The sequence below is a fragment of the Anolis carolinensis genome, chromosome 3 (genome assembly GCF_035594765.1).
Source record: "Anolis carolinensis isolate JA03-04 chromosome 3, rAnoCar3.1.pri, whole genome shotgun sequence".
Taxonomy (NCBI): Eukaryota; Metazoa; Chordata; class Lepidosauria; order Squamata; family Dactyloidae; genus Anolis; species Anolis carolinensis.
The window spans coordinates 260490025-260516376 of NC_085843.1; the positions used below are offsets into that span (position 1 = coordinate 260490025).

At 38.9% G+C, this 26352-nt stretch overlaps 1 protein-coding gene across 7 annotated transcripts in view; it reads right to left on the reverse strand.

Moving 5' to 3' along the window:
- plch1 (phospholipase C eta 1) overlaps window positions 1–26352 on the reverse strand; it is a 218679-nt gene that overhangs the window by 121976 nt on the left and 70351 nt on the right. For all 7 annotated transcript variants that reach the window (XM_062976689.1, XM_062976686.1, XM_062976688.1 and 4 more), the window contains 6 exons: window positions 22784–22930; window positions 20957–21200; window positions 18852–18981; window positions 12847–13017; window positions 8053–8146; window positions 2014–2217 (listed from right to left, as the gene is read on the reverse strand). In XM_062976689.1, the coding sequence (XP_062832759.1) occupies window positions 2014–2217; window positions 8053–8146; window positions 12847–13017; window positions 18852–18981; window positions 20957–21200; window positions 22784–22930 (990 nt within the window). The remainder of the gene's footprint in view (window positions 1–2013; window positions 2218–8052; window positions 8147–12846; window positions 13018–18851; window positions 18982–20956; window positions 21201–22783; window positions 22931–26352) is intronic.

The following is a 26352-nucleotide window of genomic DNA, read 5'->3' on the forward strand; positions in this document are numbered from 1 at the left end:
CCTTAATGGGCGAAAATCAACCTGTGACCCTCTGCCTAATTTCAAAAATGCATTGAAAGCAATAAGAGATATCCTTTCCAGAAGCCAGCTGGGCATATAGAAAGAAGGGAAGAGAGACAAAGAGAAAAGGTGAAAGTGGGGCAGGTGTTAAAAAGAGAGCAAAATCTCCACCACACTGAGGCTCTTGCCCTGTCCTGTCCACTGTCAACATGTGGCCCCAACAGATAACTACCAATAAACACAGCTCTAAACAGAAAAAGAAAATATTCCACATTCCTGTCTTAGAATCATAGAATTGGAAGAGACCACATGAGCCATCTAGTCCAAGGCCGGGCTGTGGCGCAGGCTGGTTAGCAGCCAGCTGCAACAAATCACTCTGACCAAGAGGTCGTGAGTTCGAGGCCAGCCCGTGCCTGCGTTTGTCTCTGTCTCTGTTCTATGTTGTGGCATTGAATGTTTGCCTTATATGTGTGCAATGTGATCCGCCCTGAGTCCCCTTCGGCGTGAGAAGGGCAGAATATAAATACTGTAAATAAATAAATAACCCCCCTGCCATGCAGGAAAAGCACAAAGTACTCTGGACAGATGGCTGTCCAGCCTATGTTTAAAAGCCTCCAAAAAAGACATCCACCACACTCTGAGGCAGTGACTTAAACTGACTTGATGCTTCTGCATCAACATGGAGCTTCCTCATTTTGTTCCATAGGACATGTAGAAAGATAAGTCCAATGAAATGAATGAGAATGTTTCATTTATTCACAAAAGGTCAATATGTCACTCTGTAACCTTTAGTATTCATATTCAAATTACCTGTTTCCTGAAACACCTGCAGCTTTGACTGTGAATATATTCTGGAGATTGAATTCATATGCTCTGATCAGTGTGGGTATAGTGAGATAATTTGATTTTGTAATGTTTACACTGATGGTATGCAAAGTGTTGACTAAACTAGACTAGTGTGAACTTCCCCCGGGGGACCATCAGTAGGGCAACAGTTGTCAGTGAGATGAAGGAAAGTTCCAAATTCCCCATTGCAAATACTAAAAACCAGGAATGCTTACATTAATTACATTTTCAAATCAATGTCATCGCTAATGACACTTGACCATCACATCTAATTTGATCCTATGTATGGCATAGATTCTTTTTCAGAAGCTAATAAAATAGTTAGTTGTACAAAAATTTCAGGTGCCTGGCACATTTCACCTGACTGAATATTGATTCAACTTGCCTCACATGATTAGTTTAACATTCTCAAGTGCTACCTGAATCTATTAGATGCATCTGAATGGATTCCAAAATCAGTTTTGATTAGGATACCCTAAGGAAGACGTCTTATCTGTATTTACAACTGTTTGATGGATTTTAACTGTGATTTATTTAGTGCTGTTTGTGTTTAATTCTATTTTAATGTTTGCAATTTTGTGTATTTTAAATTACATACTAATGTTCTTATGTCAATGTGCTTTGTGTCCCCTTTGGGGGGATTAAGCAGGATATAAATAAATATAATAAATAATAATAATAATAATAATAATAATAATAATAATAATAATAATTACAAAGGAACATAATGCTGCTATATAACTTTGTAAATGCAAACCACAGGAATTAAATGTTCTAGATGGCAATTGAGCATAGAATCATAGAACACTTTCTAAATAACTGCAAAGCTTTGTTGCATCAGCTTCAACATAGTTTTTTCTTTCTTTTTTAAATGAGTATGTCCAAACAAGGTTATGAAATTATATCAATTTCAGATAGGATTCCTGTTTCCTTTATCTCATGTTGCTGTTCCCAATTAGAAGGCATTTTGTTGTGTGCAATACAAACAATTATAACAAGAACAACAGTAATAATAATATTGTATTTTTAAAAAGCTTGCCACAGAGAAAGTTGCATTAAATGGTCCTCATGCAATAGATGGGAAGGGGGTGATCTCTGTTTGGAGGCATTAATGTTTGTTTTCAGTGCAAACAACATTCAATTCAATAAAAATAATAAAAAGGATACCTTCAAGACATCGACAGCCATCTTGTAGGACTCGAGCATACATCTCAACTTTAGACTGAGAGAGAAGTTGGTCTCCAGTTAGATACGTATTGTGAGAGGAGGCAATGAAATAATTGCAGAGCGGCTGGTCCATATCTTGGTGTACCTCACTGTGTAACGCATTGAACACATCACAGGCAGGACTGCGCATAAAGTTTGTAAAGCCTTAAAAAAAAAAAGATATACGTAGAGTATAAACATTTCCTAACTATACAATCAGATATTTTATATACATATGCAACAGTGCTGAGCTTAATCCAATTGTCAGTCCGAACAAAAGTAGGCAAACTGGGTCAATGGGAACTTGACACGTCGACTCTTATATGACTTTTACGGGTTCAGTTGTGCAACTCTATTTTCAATTAACAATTAAATTTAGCCCACTGACAATAAAATATTATTCCACCACCAAAGGCAGATCTCTACTCCTAAATTTTCATTCAACTTTGCCTTGTCACCCTCTTTGTTAAACCACTGCCTCACATGCAACAAGTCCACCTGTTCCTTTGCTTCATTCATATTCATAAACAATGGGAGGTCGCTAATCACTCTCATTCCAACCAAGAACAGGAACCAAGGGACAATAAACATGCCCAAGTTTCTTTTAAGCCAAAAAGTTCCTCTCACCTGGGCAGTGATTAGACCCTAGATAATTCTGAACAAATCTTTTCAAGAAAACCTTCTGAAAGGTTCACCTGATGATTGCCATAAATCAGAAATGACTTGAAGTCACAGATGACAACAAATTCACAGTGACATTCAAGACTCCCTATAGCAAAAGCAAACCAAGCTGTTTAATTTTACTTCCACATTGAGAATATGATAGCAACTTCTGCTGTACAATATGTTTTTTTTTTAATCATGTCAGAAGCAACTTGAGAACATACTGCAAGTCGCTTCTGGCGTGAGAGAATTGGCTGTCTACAAAGACGTTGCCCAGGGGATGCCTAGATGTTTTACCATTTTGTGGGAAGCTTTTCTCATGTCCCCGCATGGGAAGCTGGAGCTGACAGATGGGAGCTCACCTTGCTCACCAGATTCGAACTGCTGACCTCTCAATCAGCAGTCCTGTTGGCACAAGGGTTTACCAGCTGTTAGGATTTCTGGGAGTTGAAGGCCAAAAACATCTGGGGACACCAGGTTGGGAACCACTGGTTTAGCCCATTGTGCCACTGGGAGCTGTGGTGAACATGGGGCAGGCAGCGCCTTCTCTCCTGGCATACACACTGTTCCCCTCCTCCCACTTGCCTAGGCACTCACATACACACACACACACACACACACACACACACACCACCTGCTCGCCTTACAGCTGCTTTTGGATTGTGATATGGGCACTTGGTCTCTAAAAGGTTTGCCACCACTGCCTTATAGGGAAAGTTTTTGTTCCTGTTTCACTTAATAGGAACCAAGGAGAAGATTTTCAGAGGGTTTGGAAAATATAATAGTCCTGCTCCTATGGAGCCATATGTTCTGGGTGTTCAGCCGCTTTGTGTATGGGTTGCTTCATTTACTGCAATGGGAGGTGGAAGTCCTATGTGCATAAAGAGACAAGCATGCTAGGGCTGCCCATTCAACCACAATATATAGTGATACCTTTAATGGCAAGATGGCTGCATATACCCATTTGTTAAAAAATGCCATAAAACTGATTGAGACTAAGGCAATGTTTTCAATCTAGAAGGCTTCCAATCTTAATTAAAATATTGAAATGAGACAGCAGCACATGCTAACTTCATACTTTTAGATGACTTCGATGACAACTCCCCTTGCATACATTTATGTAAACTGCCACACTGGCTGCAGAAGATAGGAGTTGTAGTCCAACACATCTGGAAAGCACTAGTAATGGGCATGTTGAGGCAGAAGGTAATAAATGCAGAAGGAAAGCTAAGAAGAATAAACTCAGGGTTGTGTTGTCGAAGGCTTTCATGGCCGGGATCACAGGGTTGTTGTATGTCTTTCGGGCTGTGTGGCCATGTTCCAGAAGTATTCTCTCCTGACGTTTCGCCCACATCTATGACAGGCATCCTCAGAATTTGTGAGGTATGGATAAACTAAGTAAGGAAAGGAAAGAATATATATCTGTGTAGAGTCCAGGGTGTGGTAAGAGTCCTTTGTCACTGGGAGCCAGCATTAATGTTTCAGTTAATCACCCTAATTAGCATTGGAAATGTTTTGTCTCTTGCCTGGGGGCATCCTTTGTTCAGTCAAGCCCTCAAAGTGTTGGTTCCCATCTACTGTTTTGATTTTGGAGTTTTGTAATACTGGTAGCCAGATTTTTTTTAATACTGGTAGAAAATACTGGTTAAAAACTCTAAAATCAAAACAGAAGATGGGAAGCAACATTCTGAGGACAGAGAAGCCCCAAGGACGGCTAATGACTGAACAAAGGATGCCCCTCAGGCAAGAGACAAACCTTTCCAATGCTAATTAGGGTGATTAACTGAAACATTAATGCTAGCTTCCAACTGACAAAAGACTCTTGTCACACCCTGGACTCTCCACAGATATATATTTTTTCCTTTCCTTGCCTAGTTTATCCATGCCTCACAACCTCTGAGGATGCCTGCCATAGATGTGGGCAAAACATCAGGAGAGAATACTTCTGGAACATGGCCATACAGCCCAGAATACATACAACAACCCTGTGATCCCAGCCATGAAAGCCTTCGACAACACAAAGAATAAACTCTTTTGCAAAAAATTCTTCACATTGGTTCTTCTTAATGTCAAACTGTATTTTTTTCTTATCACCAAGGTAAGGTCCGATCAATGATGTATAAAATTAGGGGTACAGCTGATTTGCAATGCATATTAAGTAGCAGGGTTTCCCTACTGAAACCAAGACCAGACAGAATGTCAATAGGCAAATAGAGCTTTTAGCATATATTTTACAAAATGAAGATGAGCAGAAAAGGAGAGAAATTCAAGTAGAACCATAAACATGCACTTCAGTAATAAACAAGTTGTAATGTAGTGTTATGAAGGTCCCAGAACAACAAAACATGTTTAGTAAGGTTGTTTTTTTAACTGTTTCCTCTAGGCAATGAAGAGGACATCTGTGATTAGGGCAGTGGTTCTCAACCTGTGGGTCCCAGGAGTTTTGGCTTACATCTCCCAGAAATCCCAGCCAGTTTACCAGCTGTTAGGATTTCTGCGGGCTGAAGGCCAAAACATCTGGGGACCCACAGGTTGAGAACCACTGGATTAGGGGGAAAACCCCTTCCTGCATGGACCCTAGAGAGCGTCCCTGTACTAATTACTATGGGTTAAGCAACACAGTTCATGTCACAGTTCAAGTAACAAACCCATTCTACTAGCAAACAGATAAACATAACTGTTATCAGATTTCATCCAACAACATTTCTGAAAATAAGTTTTCATACTTAATGTCTATGTCTGAAACTGGAATCTTTGTATCCATTAAAAACATGTGAATTCTACATACAAGCTCAGGCCAAAACTGGAAAGGGAAGAAGGAAATCAGGTGCTGCCCTAAACAACAGATTTAGCAGAATTTTAGTTTTATAGTTCCAGGCTTTGAACTGGAGAGGTCAACTGTGTGTACAGTACTTACTTACATAGGAGAAATTTCTCATCCAGATGGGAGAGGCACAGATGGAAATCTGCATATGCACAGAACCTAGGGAAATGGGGCATTAAATCACTGTACCAGAGAGCACAGTGAAAAGCAAGTTAAGAGAGACTGAAAAGGCCACTACAGGCATCAAATATTGAGTGTCATGAAAGAGCACTAAATACTTATTAAGTTCATTTTTATTGTATTTCTGTTGGCAGAAAGTGGGGCTTGGTACTTTGTGGGTTTTGTGTCTAATGTGCCGAAATAACTTGGCAGGGTCTGATCAGTATTCTAATTCGGGTAAGTAGGTTCGCTCTTTGCTGTCCTACCTCAAGTGGCAAAGTATCTTGGACTAGGACTGGTCAAAAGAAACAAATACTTCTTGCTCCCTAAAATGGTGATGGGAAGAGACTGATGCCATTCCATGTGATTAAATGCATTGGGGCTTATTTGGGGGGGGGGGGGTTGGGGGGGCAGATAAGACAGGCTAGGTATAAACTAACCTAAGGAATGCTACCACCAAATTGGGTCAAAGCAAGTATCTTTCCTCCTACCCTTACACCAATGCTATAGCCCCAAATTGTAGTGATGGCTCTCTTGATAGATGATGAGTCTAATTACTTTTTTGGTTACTGGCTCTGCTGGCTAAGGAATTCTGGGAGTTACATCTGCAAGTTGATAGTTTTCAAAACTTTGGTCTCAATCCACATGGTAAAGAATTGACAGTGTAAGTGTTACAGCAAAGGACTGGCAACATTTGCGATTATAAGAAAGAAGAAGTACTAGATGTTTCAAATTTAACAAGGCCAATGTGATGACCCATGGGCCTTGTAGTCCTGCTCAGGACATTGTAATCCCTGATGAAGAAGAAAACTTGGGGTTTTTACCTTCCCAGTCAGAACTGGAATCTTCTCAGCCAGATCTTTCCCAGGCAGATCTGGGAACCTTGCACCTGCAAGAAAGTTGTGTCCCAGAAGTATGTCAAACAAACCCAGAGCCCACATCTCCCGTGTTCTTGCGCCGTGAGTTTTGTAAACAACAGAGGGGTTTGGAAGCAGCTTCGCGCAGGAGTGCGAGGATAGCAGCTAAGAATGTACCCAATTAAGTCTGCTTTCCGTGAGAATCTTTAGGGAGTCAAACATCTGGTCCCAGAGTTTAGCTTTCGTTTCTGGTTCCCAGAGAACTGCTTCGGCGAGAAAGTTAGACTCTATATAGGTGTTTTACCCGCGTAGTAACTTCGCGGAGTCAATTCGTCAGCCTCCGGAGCGAGTTGTGTCTGGACAGCGCGCTCCGTTTCAAGCCTCGTTCCTGCTCAAGCCTTGCCCTGCCTTCCAGCCTTCGCTCCAGTTTCCAGCCTTTGTTTACCTACGGACCTTGCTTGTTTTCCAGGACTATACCTTGCCTTGTATCACGGATTTTACCAAGTTATTCCACGGACCTTGTTCTTGTTCCTTGTTACCTTGTTTCACGTTTTAAGCCTTGCTTCAAGTATCAAGTTATTTCCTAGCCTTGCTCAAGTTTATGGACTAAAGGACCTTGACATCTCCCCTCACTTTGCCTGGCAAAGTGAGTGTTTCGGTTATTGGATTACAACTTTGGAACATAATATTTCATATTGGACATTGCTTTTTTGGACTAATTTTGACCTTTTCTGAAAGGTCTGCTTCTGAACTAACTTTTACATTTATTTTTATTAATCTTATATATTTCCTTAATAAAGATATTAGATAGAATCTGGCCTCTGCGTATGGTTATTGGTGCTCTGTAGCCTGGGTCGTGACAGCCAAAGCATCGTTCTAAGAGTAGCCCTGTCTATAGACATTTGCCACTTATACAGCATGACATTGAATAATATTAGTAGTTTGTAACGGACCCAACAACTTTTATTGTAAAATATCAAACATTTTGTCAATAACAATCACTTCTTTTATATGTTGAAGAGCTGAGATGAGAAAAAAGTAGATTCACCAGCACTGCAGATAATGAGTCTAGTTGGAAAACCTGAATTTTTTTCAATAAACCAAAATATGACTCAACACGTTTTCTCAAATCTATTATGTAATGCCAGACATGTGATATATGCAATTACTTTCAACTGTAACCATTTTATTCATCTTAAAAACTACCATAACTGTGAATCATCACTGTTTTGTCTGTGTCTTTTTGTTGATGCCTATTATTTATGTAATGTCAATAGGACTAAGACATTTAAACTGACAAAGAAATTATTTCACATATCAGAGTATGTAACTGCCTTACTCTTATTCTCAGTAAGTTGCAGTCTGGTTGATCTCACACTCATTCATACATTTATTAAGCCTGGCCAAAGAAAATGCTACTAAACTACTGCTGTATGGTGACGCTATAAAATGGAATCTAAGTAAAGTAAAAGTAAAGAAAAATATGAAAGGTGTTACCTTCTATGCCCAGAACATTTTGGTTCTTGTTTTCTTCTGAAACTTCAAATTTCCTCATGATGTCCAAACAATATTCTGTCGTCACATTACTCATCTGTACCAAAAACAAAGTTGATATATTTTTTATCCTTCAGAGTATGTGGTAACATGTGAAAACATACTTCGTGCCCCAGCATTTCATTGAAAATCCCATGGTCGCATTCTCTGTGCAGCCAACCATGAATACAATGTCAGTAAAACTATTATTCAATGACCTTTTAGAGAGATGGGAACTCATGTCAATATTTATAATGTTTACTGGGCTTTTGGCAAAGGTTTTTTATGTGAATTGCAACTATTTTTAAAAACAAGAACAGAGAATTGTTGATCAGAGACAATCCTGTACCTGCTTGGTCACACATCTATTTCGGCACCAGATAAATAGCTCAAGTTTCAATACTATTAGTACTTCCAATTTCAATAATATTTCTTAAGGGCACATATTTTTTTCTTTTGCTAGCAATAGCAGTGGCTGTTTTCTGCCATCACAAAAGCAAATACAAAATGCTGTAAGGAATGGAATTCAACTATGTCTTCTCACTAAGAAATAGTTCAGCTCTGGGGTCCAGAGGTCCACTCCCCCTGTTCTAAGCCACTGAACTTCAGATGACAGTAGCACTTCCAACAAGACCTTCTCTAAGTATCATGGTCACTTCAAGACATTTTATTCCTCCAAGTGAAAATGCAGTTTGACACCCTCCTCCATGCTGACAAGCAGTAGACATCTGATGACAAGATACTTGAGAACTTTGTGTGGTTGGAACCAGGATTTCTAATAGTGCATTGTCCTCTGCTTAGTTTTTTAAGATTTAGATTTATTTTCATTGTTATGTTTTTACATATCCCCTGAAGAAGGCTGCCAAAATGCTTATAGTCTGAAATGCACTGAACTTTTTCTATAATAAAACAGCTAGTATCTACCAGGCACTTTGGGATGTATTTCTGGTTTACCCTGTGGATTGTCCTCTGCTGTCAGGAACATTCCTCACAGCAGCTGATATGTTCCCTCCGGCTTCTTCTCTCATTCCAGTCCTTTGGCCTCAATAACACCATTCCCATCTTTATACCCTTATACACAGTGTTTCAGTATTTAGAAAAAAGATACTGGCTAACACATATGATTGGTGTGTGTCTGTTCACTTACCTAGAAACAATTTCTGACTGAAACTACATATCAACTTGTAATATGGAACTCTTCTGCAGAGAGCTTCCTCATTCAGATGAAATGAAGGAAATGATTGAAGGCACTGTAAAGATTGCACCCTAAATCCAACTGTTCATCCCAGCTAAAGTAAAATCACTACATCAATGGGATTTACATGAGTGCAGAATTGCTGAATTCAGCAATCCCCTCCCCCAATTCAGTAGCTAATTGGGACTAGTGAACAGGTTCAGACTAATTATCCCAGATTGATTTCAACAGCATTTTAATACAAACTTTTTTTTCATCCAAGTAGTTAAGATAATGGAGCTCCATGCAGTCATGCCGGCCACATGACCTTGAAGGCGTCTATGGACAACGCCAGCTCTTCGGCTTAGAAATAGAGATGAGCACCAACTCCTAGGGTCGGACATGACTAGACTTAATGTCAAGGGAAGACCTTTACCTTAGTTAAGATAGCATGGGGGCAGAACAATTACTATTTTTCCTAATTCAAATTTTATCAGTTACTTTGACATATTAAAAATCTCGTAAGCACTGAACACAATTCAGCTGGTAGCTTAATATGTTTACATTTCACCAGTCCAAATGAAAACGTTATGAACTTATCACTGACCCATTGGGTTCAACAGGGTTCCCTTTGAATGAACCATAATCACCATTATAGCAATTTCTGAAAATTCAATTGTCCTCATGTAATGAAACAACATCTAAAACTTTAGCTTTTAGCTCATAAAATTAGTAGTGATGTGAAAGTGTATTCATTTCCAGAACATTATACAGACACACACACACACTCCACTATAAAATAATCTCAATACAGCAAAAGTATTGAAACTAAATTAAATTTCCTTGGTTTACTGAGTATAGTGATTAGAAACTGAAACCTCTGGGGATAAAATTAATGAAAATGAGAGAGCAAGAGAGAAGATGTGCATATCTGATCCAGTAACCCTTTTGATTCATGATTTTTAATGCCAGAATATAGAATACTTAAAACATATAAGAATTGGGTAGCCTAGAAATAGTATCACAAATCCAAGAGACAAAGTAATATTTCCTCATTCATTAAACCCGTAAGTCCCTTGTAATGGTACAACAGGCCCACCAAATCCACAGAGTTTCAGTTCTGGAACCTCCACATATGCCAAAAAAGATGGTTGCATCCTATATTATTCAATTGTAGTGATGTTTGAGCTGATGCTTCAGCATGAATGGATTCACATTGTTGCCATTTTACGTAATATGACACAAAGGTTCTTTTGAAGACTAAAGGATAAACAGTAAGAAAGGGGTTAAAGTGTTTTAACAGACTTTCAAAACACTTTTAATTCATTGATAGGAGACTTTTTTTCAGTCTGAAAATCTTTTCAGAAAGCACACTGAAACAGCAGTGTCTGCACATAATCAAAACTGAACAACTTAAATGAGAAAAATATCACTTTTTGAAAGAACTGTGCATGTGGCAGGACATTTTTATTGTGCTTATTGGATTAAGCACCCCAAAATACATTAAAAACAACAATAATACTAAAAAAGTTTTTCATCACATATAAAATTAATTAAATAACTAAATAATCAAGCAATCGAATAAATGAATTATAAGCTGATGCCAACAGGTTATTTGACTTTAGCCTCTGTGGACTTTATTTTTTATGTTTCTTGCTGGATAAAGATGCAGTGGTGGGGCATAAAAGCTGGGGGAAACATGTGGTTCACCCATTTTTAAAGAACGCATTGATCATGAAGAGAGAGAGGATCCAGCCTGTCTCAACACCGAAACATGGCCTCTGCATTTTCTATGCACCTGTATGTCTGTACATGTCTGTTGTAGGACCCAACGGCTAGGGTTACAGCAATGCTTGTGTTCTCACTTCACATGTTGTGCTTCTGACCCAGTTGAAATCTCAGTTGCACGGGGTTGAATTGTGGTACCCTGATACAATGTGTAATGACTTAGCTCATCTGGCATGAGATTTGTGAGCAACAGAGCCACACTACAAAATGAATCAGACTATTCCCTGTATCTCTAAACCATTTAATTATGACTAGTGACAATTAGCAGACCTTTCAGGCAAAGAAAGGTAAAATATTATACATTGACCAGTCTAGAAATCTACCTGTCTGGTTTTTACAGTCCTCATAGGAGCAATGACTATTGGTCAGTATCTGCCAGCCTTCAAGCTCCAGCATTATTGGAGACAGTACATGAACGTTCTTTATGTTTCCCATGCATCTTCTGTTACACATTGGCATTACTTCAAAGCTCAGTGAGCAATCCATTCTCATGGAACCCATTCTGTTCCCAAAAAGGAGGTCAAAATGCTGAGCCTGCTTGCCGGCTTTTCAAGGGACAGCAGGTGTTTCTCAAAGCCACTGATCCAGAGTGAAGTAATGGACACAATATAACTGCCTTGCATGAGCGCACTCCAAAAGCGCCCACAGAATGGTGATGGGGACGGTCAGACTGGGGCTATGACAGCTGACAAATGTACTGATAATGAACAACAGATGACATGCAGAAGCTAGAGAACTAGTGGAACAAAACACCAATTATTTTATAACAGGTGTCAACAGCATGTATAGCATGCAGTCTACAGACATATCTGTGAAGCATACAGTCTGTTTTATTGGGTGTGCAAAAAGCAAGGCCTCTAAAAATTCCTCTCCCTTCACGTTATGGAAAGAAGCATGGTGATGTAATGAACACAGGGATGTAGCCAAGGGGGAGGGGTGTATGGGGTTCAAACCTCCCCCCCCCCCCGAAAATTTTTCAGTTTTTTTTAAAGCCTAGTTTACTCATGAATTTTAACTGGTTTACCAAGTCCCAATGAGCATCCACTGAAGTTTATCTGTCTTGAGTGTCCACTGAAGTTTATCGATGGAGCCTGATTTCTAAATTATTTTGCATTATGAAACTACTCTTCATGATTTGCTTTAAAAAAAGTGTCCCCCCCCCCCCCCCAAATTTTTTCTGGCTTTGGCCCTGTGAACATTAGTATCCCACTGCTAGTGATTCCCTACAAACATACATATTGATACCATGCATATAATCTTGGTTAATATTGAGTTAAAAAAACAGGGAAAGAGCATTTCTCTAGTTTCAAAGTTGAGTATAGGGCACATACAATAACAAAAATCCCAGGGTGCCTACAAGAAAAATAATACAGACTGGGATTTGAGAGCACTCAGATCTGAATGTTGAAAGAATTCAAACTCTTTACAATTACTACCCATTATGCAACAATCTGATTGAAGTCTCCACTTTTTCATTTCTTTTATGAAATGTATGAATGTGCATCAACATGTACAAAATAAACTCATTTAAACAAATGAGTTCATTTTTAAAATCCTGTATTTATATATAATAAATTAAAAAGTGTAAGCTATACGTGAAAACATCTCCATTTTTTAAAAAGATGTTCCATTTTTAACAGTAGGTGACAACATTTTTCAGGGGCACAAATAATAGAGGGATTATTTAGTAAATATGTAGAACATGAACAAATTTTTAAAGAAATTTGTATTCCCTTATGCTTATGTTTAATTGAAAAATGGAATTTTCTTTTGTAATATTTTTTTTGCATTTTTACCTTTTGTTCTACCTTCAGAAACTGAGCAAATTCCTCCACAGTGAGGTGGTCTTTTTTATCACTGTAGCTCAACAGCAGCAGGTAGAGGTCACGCCTTAATGACATCATCTTGTAAAACACAGAAAACTCCTCAAAAGTTAGGGTCCCCTGGTTCTCATCTGTGTCAGCCTCCTGCAAATTAAGAAGAGTAGAATAAGCCATGGTAGGTAGATATGACTGAAGTATCATGACAGAAGAGGTCACCGTAGAATAAAATACTCATGTATGTTGAAAAAGCTCAGCTTCGACTCAATACCAAGTCACTGCTTAAGAACCCAAACTGTTACTTGAGCTGCAAAACACATAATAGGAAAAGCATGCATAATTGCCAATTATTCACTTTTGTTCTCATTCTTTTGGCAGCCAGTTTCTAGATATAGGATGATAATGTAAGGGATGATTTATCCAGATATTACAGAAAACCAGTTTGGTTTGGTTTGGTATGATATCCTGTGTGCATTGTCCCATTCCCGCCCCAATGTCTCAGAGAATCACGCAGTCACAATGTCACAACAACATATTGTACTGGAACCAGTATATTACTTTCAGACAAGTTGACAATTTTCTTTCAGCCGTGATAATTCACAACAGCAGACAGCAACAACATTATCAAGTTTGACTTGCAGCACATTCCTATACAAATATAATAATAACTTTGGATCCATTAAATTTCCCTGCTTTTGAAAGATGGGCAGTGAAGAAAGCTAATAGGAAGAAAATCTATTCTTCTCAGGAGTTGGTTACAATGATTTCAACAGGTAGGTCCTACTGACATATTCACAGGGAAGCATGAATGTATAAGAGTGCTACTTTACCATGTTTGGTCTACTCAAACGAATAATGAAAATCAAATCCAAAACCTTTGTGCACAAGAGAAATACGAGTATAAGATGTTGCACTAAGAAGAATGAATATTTCAATGAGAGATTCTATGTTGAAGTTTAGCATTGATATTCCACAATGAAAGCAGTCTAACTTTCTCTTACAAGAGATTTCCAGTGACTATGTTACTACTCAGAAGTAAGCCCATTCAATATACATAGGAATTGCAACCGTTACTTACACATTATGAGAAATCTGCACAACGCTACCATAACCACTTTACAGTTTTCAGCATGTTATTTAAAAAGATGATAATAGATCAATTCATATGGAGATGTGGGGAGAGATTCATACTAATTGTCCTCTTGGTTGCTGTTTGAGTCCATCCTTGGGAAAGAAAGCAGCACCTACTGTACATCATTATAGTTTTTTTTAAAAGCTAACAACTTAAGAGTATCTGCTTAAGAGGATTTATTTGAGATTTACAAAACATTTCACAGCATTTTTTGCAAAACACATTCTCTTTGTATTCTTAAATCCCAAAAATAATCAGGAGAGTCTACTTTTTATCACATTTTGGGTAGCTGGTTATAAAGGAATAAAATGGGAGGGTTTAACATTATGCTTCTAGAAAAAGGCTCTTTTACTCTCATCAGAAAAGGTTAACAAAATTAATTTTGCATTTTAAATAACTAAGTTCTACATAATTTAGATAACATGCATGTCTAACTCGTCCTACTTTTCCTCTGCAACTCTGGATGAACACAAAATTATAGCAGTCAATAACACTGCAAATGTCAAAGGGTATTGTGATACATGACAACAGCAGCAAGAATTATCTATACTCAAAGATGAAAAGGCAATGATTCCAACACAAGACTATTTGCTTATGAAAATAAGTGAACTTGCAGAAATGGATAACCTTACTGTCAGAGACAGAACGCCACCAAAATAAGATTCAACACAGTTTATTAAAGTTACAGAACCAAAAATGCCTGTAAAAGACAAAGGGCTAGGCAAACACTTGCCTTCAGAGAAAAAGAAACTAAAAAACGTTTCAAAAGATAAACCGGATTAAACTGGAGTTTAATCCAGGTTAAACCAAAAATGCTTAATTCAGCCTGGCACTTTAAACAAACAAAAGCTGGTAAACAAGATTCAAAGAAACACAAATAACTGGCAGCAGATTCCTCTCTGCTACCCAAAAGCTGTGGTTGAGTAACTAAGATGTTACTCCTCCGAGCAGCGAGCGAACTCCGGGTTCAAACACATCAATCAGGGCAGCAGCGGTCAGCGGGGTCTCAATCCGGTCCAAGGTCGAAAGCCAGGTACAGATGTCTTCAGTTCACCAGTTCCACCGATAGCCACAGAAAGGATAGTCCGAGGTCGTAGTCAGTCAGTCAGTCAGTCAGTCAGTCCAGAGTAGGCAATTAGTGTCCGTCAAAAAGACGACGGAGGTCCAAGCTATTAAGATTAAACACATGTTGCACAGGAAAAGCCCACACAGTTCCTCCCGCCGTCTATGCCCAGTGTCCTTGGTAACTTACGTATTCAGCAAACGAATCACACCCATCTTCAGGAAGTTCCCAACAAGAGCCCAAGCGTTCGTCCAGATTACCTTGCCCAACGCAATTAGCCCTGGATTCTAAACCCCATTTTATGCCAGTTACAACTCCTCATCGCTGTCAGCTGTTACCCTAATTCCAGGTGCCTCATCATCATCATCCTCATCAGAGCTAAAACACCTTTGACTACGCCCCACAGCATCCCCAGCTGTGGATCCCGTTCCATCCCTCCAGCTTGTCCACGGGTCTAATCCTGCAACCTGCCAGTCGCCTCCCACACTATCATTGCCAGTGGCACCCAGATCCTCTCTTACACGAGTCCATTCCATATCATCCTCCTCAGAGCTAACCATCTCTTCCTCCATTCCTTCGGTAAAACCCTCAAAGGAGTCTTCGTCAGTTGGTTCTGCAAATAAGTCCCGCAGCCGTTTCCTTTCTCGCTCCTCAAGAGAGTCTGACTCCCGAGGAGTCTTACGACCACGTCTCCCAGTATCGGAGCCATAAGGCTCAACCATAACACTTACTGAGTTAATCAAGGAGAGATTTCTAACCAAGTTTAACAAAGACTGGGGCCCATTTATGGTGTTCCTCCAGCAAAGATGTGGAGAAAGGATGTATCAATGGTACTTTTTCATTTAATGGGTGTAGAATATTGAGAGACTAACCATCAAGCAAAGAACATAAAGCTCTTAGATTAGATAATGTAGACTGTATGTAGTTAATATTTAATTAGATAATGTAGATTGTATGTAGTTAATGTGAGACTTTAAATGTAGTAGCAATATGTTTACTTTTATTCTAGAAAAAGTATTTTTAACTTTATTTTTGTTTGTAATTTAGTTTGCTTGTTTGTACATAGGTTTTGTATTAATTTCTTTAAATAAAATGAATTTAAAGAAAAGCAGTACAATGTGTTCTAATCAACACACTGAGATGTCTCAACACAGTGAGACATAGTATCCAAAAACCCCTTCTGCTGCAAGATTTTAAATCTTTTGAAACTTTTTTTAAGCAAACATTTCATTTCTGCAAAATAAAACAAAACACTCAAACACTTCTGAACACAGAGCAGTGGGGAGCTAGGAAAATTTTAAAAAAAGGGAAAACAAAAAAAATCACATCATCACATGTTATGAGGTCCAGGTTCATGCACAGTTTGGTGATTGGCTCTATGGAATAAGGATGCTACATGGTTTGTGATTGGTCAGCTATTAGTGATACATGCACACTGAGTGTCTAGCCTTGTTTCTTGTGGGTAGAAACTGTTTTTCTTCAATTCCAGTGAATTCTGCAAAATATAATAAATCATATCTCAACACGAATCAAATGATTCCACTTCCAGGAATCTAATGCTCAGCACATTGCGTTATTTTCCTTCTTTGGCCAGCTGAGCAGCCACCCAAGAGTAATCAACCATGAGCCAAGCGGTGCTGTAAGGTCCAGACATCATAGTCGTCACTGTTAACGGCTCTAATTTTTCCACTGGCCTACATAGTGCAGGAAGCTATGACTAGATAAAAAGGAAATTATGTTTCTGAGTTTCTCCTCTAGGACTGTGTGCCTTCTTCAAGTTATCTGTCAACTTATTATAACACCATTCATTTGATAGGCTTTTCTTAAGAAAGGAATATTCAGAGGTAGTTTTGCCAGTTACTTTCTCTGAAATACAGCCTACAATACTTGCCACTCACTGATGGTCTCCCCATGCAAGTACTTACCAGCACTGACACTGCTTAGCTTCCAAGATCAGATAGGATCTAGTGCCTTTAGGAGGACAGCAAGTTGAGCTTCATGCTCTCTATAACTCCTTGCCATATTCCATGACTAGCAAAATCAGAATTATGCAAAGCATTAGAAATCATGCAAAGTTTAATTTGCTTGATTGGTGCAAGGAACAATGAACCTGAAACCTTTCTTTGCATACAAATGTGTATTGCTGGAACTGAGAACATTAATGTCCATTTGTATACACAGAGCAACAGAAACATCATTGAGTCAAGTTGAGCAGTGTTATTTCCTTAGACTTAGTTGAAGATATCATGACAACAACCTGAAGTGATTCAGACTTTTGTACTACAAGAACACATTGTTGTAAACACAGAGTAGTCAAAAAGTCAAAAATACGATTCGTCTTCTCTACAAAAAATACATTAGTGAGATCCAAGCAAAAACTGGTAGTATTGACAGAAAACTCGACTAACTTCTAGTCATCTAAGTGAGCAGAAGACTAGCAAAAGACATTTTAAAAGAGAGAAGTTAAATAAGCCCAGAGAAATGCAATGGACAATCCACATCAAGAGAATTTTGTAATTTTTCTGACAAAAGCCTCTACCTTGTATACCTAAAGCAAGTATGTAGGAAAACTGGCATTCCCAGCAGAAAACATTACCTGTTATTTTTAAGGTTGCTGCATGAGAAAGAACCACCATACATGTCTATGCATGCACATAACTATCCACATCCATGATGTTAAAAGGCTGTGCAGAGAAGGCAAGAGGCCAGCAGGCAGTGTTAGCTTATTTTGACAGCTGCCAAAGGGTTCCTATCCTGGGGAAAGACATGTATCTCGTAGACTAAGAATTCATTCGTGCTGCCTCTGAACATCAAAACAAAGACAGGACGGAGAACGCTTTGCCTTGATACAACCTTGACATCCAGGAGGCCCCCTTCATTCAGAACTTGAAGACTGGTAGAAATCTTTGTGTGGATATTTTATAGCAGGGGTAGACAATTTAGCTCTCTCTTAATGTGTGGTCTCCAGTTAGCCAACTTGGCTTTATGGGGTGGTAGCCAAAAATATCTGAAGGGAGCCACTTTCCCTAAACTCTACCAACATTGGTTTAAAAAAAAACAACTGAATGAACACTTGCATAGCCAACCATAAACATGGTTGGTACACTTGTAAAAATCATTTCTCTAGCTTTACAGTGAACAGGCAATACAAAGTCAGTGCATCCTATTAAAATTGGACTTAACATCAGCAGGTTGCCTTCTCCTAGCTGCAAAATCTTACCAATAGCTCCTTCAGTGAAACATACAAGCCACAGGGTTGCTGTGAGTTTTCTGGACTATATGGCCATGTTCTAGAAGCATTCTGTCCTGACATTTCACCCACATCTATGGCAGGCATCACAACCTCTGAGGATGCCTGCCATAGATGTGGATGAAACGTCAGGAGAAAATGTTTCTGGAACATGGCCGTACAGCCCGGAAAACTCACTGCAACCCAGTAATTCCCACCATGAAAGCCTTCGACAACACATACAAGCCAGAATTGCTTCTAAACACAAATTAACCATTGGCCTTATCACAAAACATATTAAGAACTGTGTCCATTCTGCAATTAATTAAATGCTGTATAATTCCTCATGGGAGGTCTAGCGCCATATGTTGCAAATCCAGCCACAGCCTGATGCTGACATAACATGACATGCTTGGCCTACCCTCACTCCCTTGTCTCCTGTGAACAATTTATCTCACTAAACTGTCTGCCCATTAATCTTCATTGATAAAACTCAGACTTCATTTCTGAAGGGCTAATGGTCAGACCACAAACAGAAGGAAAAAACAGATGCTCACCTGAAACATTTGTCTCACTTTTCTGCGGGGCAAATTGACATTCAGTTTGTGCATCAACTGGTGGATTTCTTCAATATTTAGCAAGCCGTCTCCATTCTTGTCTGCTTCCTCAAAAGTCTGCTTCACCCAAGTGCAGATAAATTAAGGAAAGAATACACTGTTTATACTAAAATGCTATCTGCCTTGCTTTTAAAGTATTGAGGAAAAAGTGCAAAAGTAAGCAGTCATATATACAAATCAGGACAAAGTTACCAATCAAACAAGACATAGAGGGACAGTTCACACATGATGATTTCCCTACAAGTGACAGTGTATGAACTGTGATCAGCCTTCCCCAACCTGGCACCCTTCAAATGTACATAGGCTATGTATATAGTTACATGGTTAGGGACAAATTAGAAGTGACACTTCTCATATAGCATTGCACTTTCCTTGTGTAGCTATATTGACTCTCACAAATAATCAACACAGGTTTCGGGAAAGGGGCCTTAAAGTAAAGAAAAACAAGCATCTTCACTCCTGTCCCTCTCACACACATGCACCAATAGCTGCTGTTTGCATGAGAAGATGCTCCAACAATAAGCAGAACAGTCCAACTATGAGCCAGTAAACACTCGTTGGCAGGGAAAGCAACATCATTCAGGGCCATGTTGGAAAGAATATAAAGGCCTCCCTAATTCATTCCATGTCACACTCCGAATTCTGTCCCATCCCCAACTTAATTACGTGGAAAAAACAAGATTCTGCTTCAGACAATATGATTTATAACTTAGTGATGATGTAACTAGACTTCTGACATAGTATGGAGCCTTTCTAGTAAACTTAGATAATATCAGAGTATTCTATGCAGAATCCCATTGCAAAATGGGAGCATTTCATGAGATGCCCCAATATTAAATGAGAGGTCCATTTCAGCAATGGAACACATGTTATTGTGGTGGTGGTGCTTATGCAATAATCCTGAAGACGTAACTATATCTCTGCTCCTCTTTCCAGAATATAAATGTTGTACAATAGTGCAATTAAACTGTATATGACCACAAGTCAATAATTTAACTAACTGAGGTGTCTGAAGTCTACTGAACTCCACAGTACCTTCTTATTCTATTATTCGTCAACTATTCAATCACGTTGCACCTTTCCCCTGGTGGTCCCTCAACCTGACTCCAAGCAACTCTTTTTCTTTTTTCCCTAAGGCAGATGCATTCCCGTTACGCAGGAATCCTCATTCCCTGGTGGCTTCCCTTACGTTCTTACTCCAGCTGGAGATGTTATGGGGTCATTTCACACCACAGCCTTCCCATCTGCCAGAACTGATAATGCACACACGGTTTGAAGGGACATTTCAGCACAACCAAATGTGCGACAGCAATGTGCATCTTCTAAAAAAAAGGCAGGGATAAATATAGAAAGTGCAAAAGGAGTTTATGGAGCTTGTAATTTCCCACAAAGGTCGGCAAATGTTTCCTTGTCTTTTGATGGTCTGAAATGAAGTTTGGAGATGGGAATTGTTAAGTGAGAGACAACAATCTTGCTTTCTTATTTCAGCCTGGCAATGGGGGATAACTCATTGAGATCATGACCTATTAAGCTCATTGGCAGAAGAACATGCTTACTCCCGAAGTACTAAACTAATCTGAAAATGAGTAATTCTTTACATGGTGGAGCTTTCGCCTACTAAACGTATTTCCAGCTTTTCTCCCACCTCATCCATCCCTTCTCTGAGTTTAAGGTTATTTAAGATGCTCTTTAAATATCTCTTTTTTTCGTTTTTAAAGAATCCCAAAGCAGTTTACAATAAAGGGATTTACAATATGACAATGATGAAACAAACGAACAAGCAAAATTTCATTAAAAATCTGGAAAAATTGATGACGTCAATTGGTACACACAGTGATGCCTTGCTACATAACATTTTCATATTTTTTTTTTATCTTTCTCCAATCTGTGCAAATAATACTTGTAGTCAAGCCAAGAATCCTGATCTCAACTGTTCTGATCTTTTTAGATTGTATATCACAACTATTTGCAGTTCTAAAATTCAATAATAGGAGAAGCCTTGGGCAGATCTGATGAGAGCGAGAACCTAATCACTTGAAGGATATTGATCATGTGTTCTTTGCCTTTTCACAAGAGAGTCTTCATCACTTATCCCAGCCATCAGGTATTTCAGTCCAGTGATCCAAGTGCGAGCTTCCTCTGGATTAGAAGTTATCAAATCCAGTGACTCCATGTGGTTTCCATGGTAAATGGTGAAGCAGCAACTGGGATCAAAGTTACCTTCAGCATGCCGATGGAATATTTCTGATTGTCGGCCTTCAGTGACTTTGTAGATGGAATCAATTATGACTGAAAAAAGATACAAGTGGGAGGAAAATAAAAATAAAGTGGTTGGATGCTTTATGTCCCCATGTTATCAATTACATCACACACCAAAGAGGCCTCAAAGGAATGAGAAACTGTTGTATAAGCTTTTGGAGAGCTATGTGGAAGATTCCCCAATATATGCTGCATGAAGTCAACATCATACCAAGGCTACAGAAGACAAGGAGATCATCTCCTATGACTTCTTGGACAGAAATATCGAGAGAAGCAAGGTAAAGATAAAGGTGTTCTTCAACTCATTCAATGCAGGTGGAGGCCCAAATGATCTTATATGATGTGGAACAACACCAGTATCTTCCAACTACATTAACAATCACCAAAGAATCAGAAGAGCACTCCCACCAGCTATAGCCTGGTCTGATCCCACTATAAAGCAGAATAAGGCAACTGCTTCAAGCAGTAGATCTGAGTGTACCACTTGAAGGTAAAGGTAAAGGTTTTCCCCTGACGTTAAGTCCAGTCATGTCTGATTCTGGGGGTTGGTGCTCATCTCCATTTCTAAGCTGAAGAGCCGGCGTTGTCCGTAGAAACCTCCAAGGTCATGTGGCCGGCATGACACACCGTTACCACTTGAAGCTTCTGTTATTTTGATTCTTCACAGCCATTTGTGGACCACGCACCCAGAACTGCTCCTTGTAAAGTAGTCTTCTATTAACTTCAAGACTATGTGATCACACTGTTAGTAAGTAACAGTAAGATTCAACTGGCAGTCAGTTTCTGTATATTAAATTTAAGAGGGGGAAATTATGCTTTATTTTGCCTTGCACGCAAATATGGCTTGGCTACTCCTTCTAGAGATGTGAAGACTCATTAAAAACGTTTAAAAAGGAAAAATATTTTCTTTTAGAAGAATAAATAAAATATATAAGTGTTCATATATTAAACTGCAGAGCTGAACTTGCTGACCGAAAGGTTGGTGGTTTGAATCTGGGGAGTGGGGTGATCACCCGCTGTTAGCCCCAGACTTCTGCCAACCTAGTAGTTTGAAAACATGCAAATGCGAGTAGATCAATAGGTACCACTCCAGTGGGAAGGTAACGACGCTCCATGCAGTCATGCCACCCACATGACCTTGGAGGTGTCTACGGACAACGCTGGCTCTTCGGCTTAGAAATGGAGATAAGCACCAACCCCAGAGTCAGACACGACTAGACTTAATGCCAGGAGAAAATCTTTACCTTATGCAGTATTATTCACACTAGTATTTCATGTACTGATGCCTGAGCTTAGCGCTAGCATATGGAATAGGCTGTGAAGTGCCAGTTTCATTCTATTTTTAACACAAAAAATTGAAGTAACTACTTCATCTCTTATATTCTGAAACTGGAATTCTTTAGATCAATGGTTCCCTAACAAAAGTATCAAAATGATTGCAAAACCAATGGAAAACACTTGTTTGAAAGAAAAATCCAAAACTGGCCAAAAATGAAACCAGGAACAATGTGGTGTTCATTTCAGTGTTGATGGGCTTCCCAATGTAGCCCATTGTGGAGGGGTAGAGGGCAGAAATGACAACATTATTCAACTTTGCCTTAGAATACACTTACTTTTTGCCTTTTCACTCTTCCTAGATGGCCTCCATCTGATACACGTCCTGTGCTCATCAAGGTAAAAAAGACGAACCAGACCTTTGGCTCCATTCTTCAGTTTAACCATTTGAGTCCCAGATTGCATTACACTCATACATCTTTCAACTGGAAAAAAAGAGAGGGGGATTACAAATAGTTTGCACTGCTAATTTCTGGATCAATACTTATTTACAAAATAACTGCCATATAATCTTTCTAACTTTAATCTTCTAACTTTAATCTTATATAAAGGCAATATGGCAACTCCAGAGACCTTTAAAATGTAATATTAGAACTGAATTTGTAATTTAGTAAACTAAAATAGCATACAAATGATTTATTTTGTTCAACAAAACTGGAGAAATGCTTGTCCAAAGAAAAAACACTGTACAATTTTTCAGAATATCAGGAACTAAACTACATACATCTGAATTGTCAATTCATAGCTCTTATAGAAACTTGAAACTACAGATTTTTAAAACTACCTTGTTTAATTTTGAGGAAGCTCAGGCACTTTAAACTTCTAGTAATAAATAAATAATACGTTCACATGTTAAATTAATAAAATAAATGAGAATTTTCTTCCACTAATGCAAAACACTGAACATATTTGTAGTGTGCTATTAAAAAAGGATATGATCTTGTTCAGTTTAAATACCATAAAGAACAATACTATACATACCATGAAAGCAAATACAAGTTAACCATTCTTATCTGGACATTTGAAAATCAAAATACTCCAAAATGTAAAATTGTAGGCATGGGTGGCTGAGATAGGTGCACCTTTGCTTTCTTATGGTATAATGCACACAAACTTAAATTTCATGCAAAGTGAAATATATATGGGGCAGGACATGAGTATTTACCCCCCTCCTGGAGGTAACATAGGGGAATTATAAATAAAATTATTATTATTATTATTATTATTATTATTATTGACACAACAACATAGTATGACACAGCAAACAAGATAGATATGCTGGATGATGATGATGATGATGATTATTATTATTATTATTATTAATAGATACACAACAAGATCAGTACACAGCAAACAAGATCACTATGCTGGCTGTTCTACTGGATCACACGTCGAACACTTCCCAAGTGTCTAGACTGTGTGATGTATCGGCGAATAATGCGTGCAGATCTGAGTAGGATGGCCTTTTGCACCTGACAGATGGTAATTTTGTCAGCCTATTGTGTTTAAGTGCAGGCCAAGGTCTTTAGGCACTGCACCCAGTGTGCCGATCACCACTGGGATCACCTTGACTGGCTTGTGCCAGAGTTATTGAGTTCGATCTTTAGATCCTCGTATCGTGTCAGCTTTTCCAGTTGCTTCTCTTCAATCTTCATTTTTTTAACATGATTGTGAGGTCAGGAGTATTGTGCTCCAAAACTCTGTCAGTCTGAATTCGGAAGTCCCAAAGTAACTTGACATGTTCATTTTCTGTAACTTTTTCAGGCTTCTGATTCCACCAGTTTTTTGTCACAGGCAAATGGTATTTATGGCACAAGTTTCAATGGATCATTTGAGCAACAGTATTATGCCTCTGTTTGTAGTTTGTATGCCCAATCTTCTTACAGCAGCTGAGGATGTGATCCATCATTTCATCTGCTTCCTTGCAGACTCTACACTTGGGATCTGTCATCGACCTCTCAATTCTGGCTTTGATGGCATTTGTTCTAATGGGCTGTTCTTGGGCTGCAAGAATCAGGCCCTCAGTCTCCTTTTTCAAAGTTCAATTTGTGGAGCTGTTATTATTATTATCACCATCACATTATTATTATTTTATAGTATAACACAGCAAACAAGATAGATATTCTGGATTTCATTTCACAAATTCACAAGTCAAACACTCCCCAAGTGTCTAGGATTGTGTGATTTTTTTTGGATGATGCGTGCAGATCCCAGCAGGGTGGCCTTTTGCAGTTGGCAGATCGTAATTTTGTCAATGTCTATTGTTTCCAAATGCCGGCTGAGATCTTTTGGCATGGCACTCAATGTGCCGATCACCACCGAGACCACCTGTACTGGTTTCTGCCAGAGTCTTTGAAGTTCAATCTTGAGGTCCTGATAGTGGCTGACTTTTTCCTGTTGTTTTTTGTCAATGCGACTGTCACCTGGGATGGCAACATCAATGATCCAAATTGTTTTCTTTTCAACAACTGTGATGTCTGGTGTGTTGTGTTCCAGAACTTTGTCAGTCTGGATTCGGAAGTCCCACAGTATCTTTGCGTGCTCATTTTCCAATACTTTTGCAGGTTTGTGATCCCACCAGTTCTTTGCTGCTAGCAGGTGGTACTTGAGGCATAAGTTCCAATGAATCATTTGGGCTACATAGTTGTGCCTCTGTTTGTGCGATTTTCTTACAGATGATGATGATGATGACGATAATGATGAGTCTATGGATAGTTTAGAGCAGGGGTCGCCAAACTAAGGCTTGTGGACCAGATCCAGCCCTTCAAGGTCATTTACCTTGCTCCCATTGTAAACTTTAGACTTAGGGTCACCTTAAGTCAGAAATGACTTGAAGGCACACAAGAATAATCCTAATTAACTTGACTATCTCATCAGCCAAAAGCACACTCACACTTCCCATGAAATACTAGTAAGTTTATGTTGTTGAAAAGTGTTCTTCATTTTAAATAATGTATTGTTCTTTCATTGTTTTTTTTTGGGGGGGGGGTTGGCACTACAAATGTGATATGTGCAGTGTGAATAGGAATTTGTTCATTTTTAAAAAACTATAGTCTGGCCCCTCAATAGTCTGAGGAACCGTGAATCAGTTCCCTGCTTTCGAAGTTTGAGGGCCCCTTGTTTAAAGGGCCAAGGACTTTAAAAACAACCTGGTTGGGGGGGGGGGGTATTACATAGAGCTATCGAGGGTGCCATGAGAATCCTTCATTTATTCAAATTATATACCACCTCCTTCCAAATCAAATAGTCACTTACTGACATGATATGAAAGCTGATTTGTGGAATTTTTTGCCTCAGATGCCAACACAACTTGGCTAGTATTGGGAATTATACATTGACTTAGGTGAGCAGGAGATGCCATTTGCTGCCTTATCTAATACAGAAAAGTGCCGTGGCTATCCCTGAAGGAAGGCTCCTTTGCCTTTAAGATTTGCAAGCGAAAGGAAAATTCCACCAGGAACTCTCCCATGATACTAATATCTTCTTACACACACGTCAGATTAGAAAGTTTCTTTACGATCAGTAGGAAACAAACACTACATGGGATTTTGTCATGAAAATGACTAATGAAGGCTATAGCTTCCTTTTCCATTTTAAGAATTCAGGGAAAGGGTAAGAAGGTTCATTCATATACCCCTTTTTTAACTGCCAGATTTGTACGATTAGCCACTTCAAAGCATGTGAGGCAATAAACAATTCATAGTAAGAGATCTTGAACATATACCCACAAAAGATTAACAAATCATATGGAGGGAATAATGGAATGCTAAAGAGATTTATATAATTATTGAATCTTTTTAGAAAGGGAAAATCGTAAGTCACTACACATAGCAACAGTGGGGGGGGG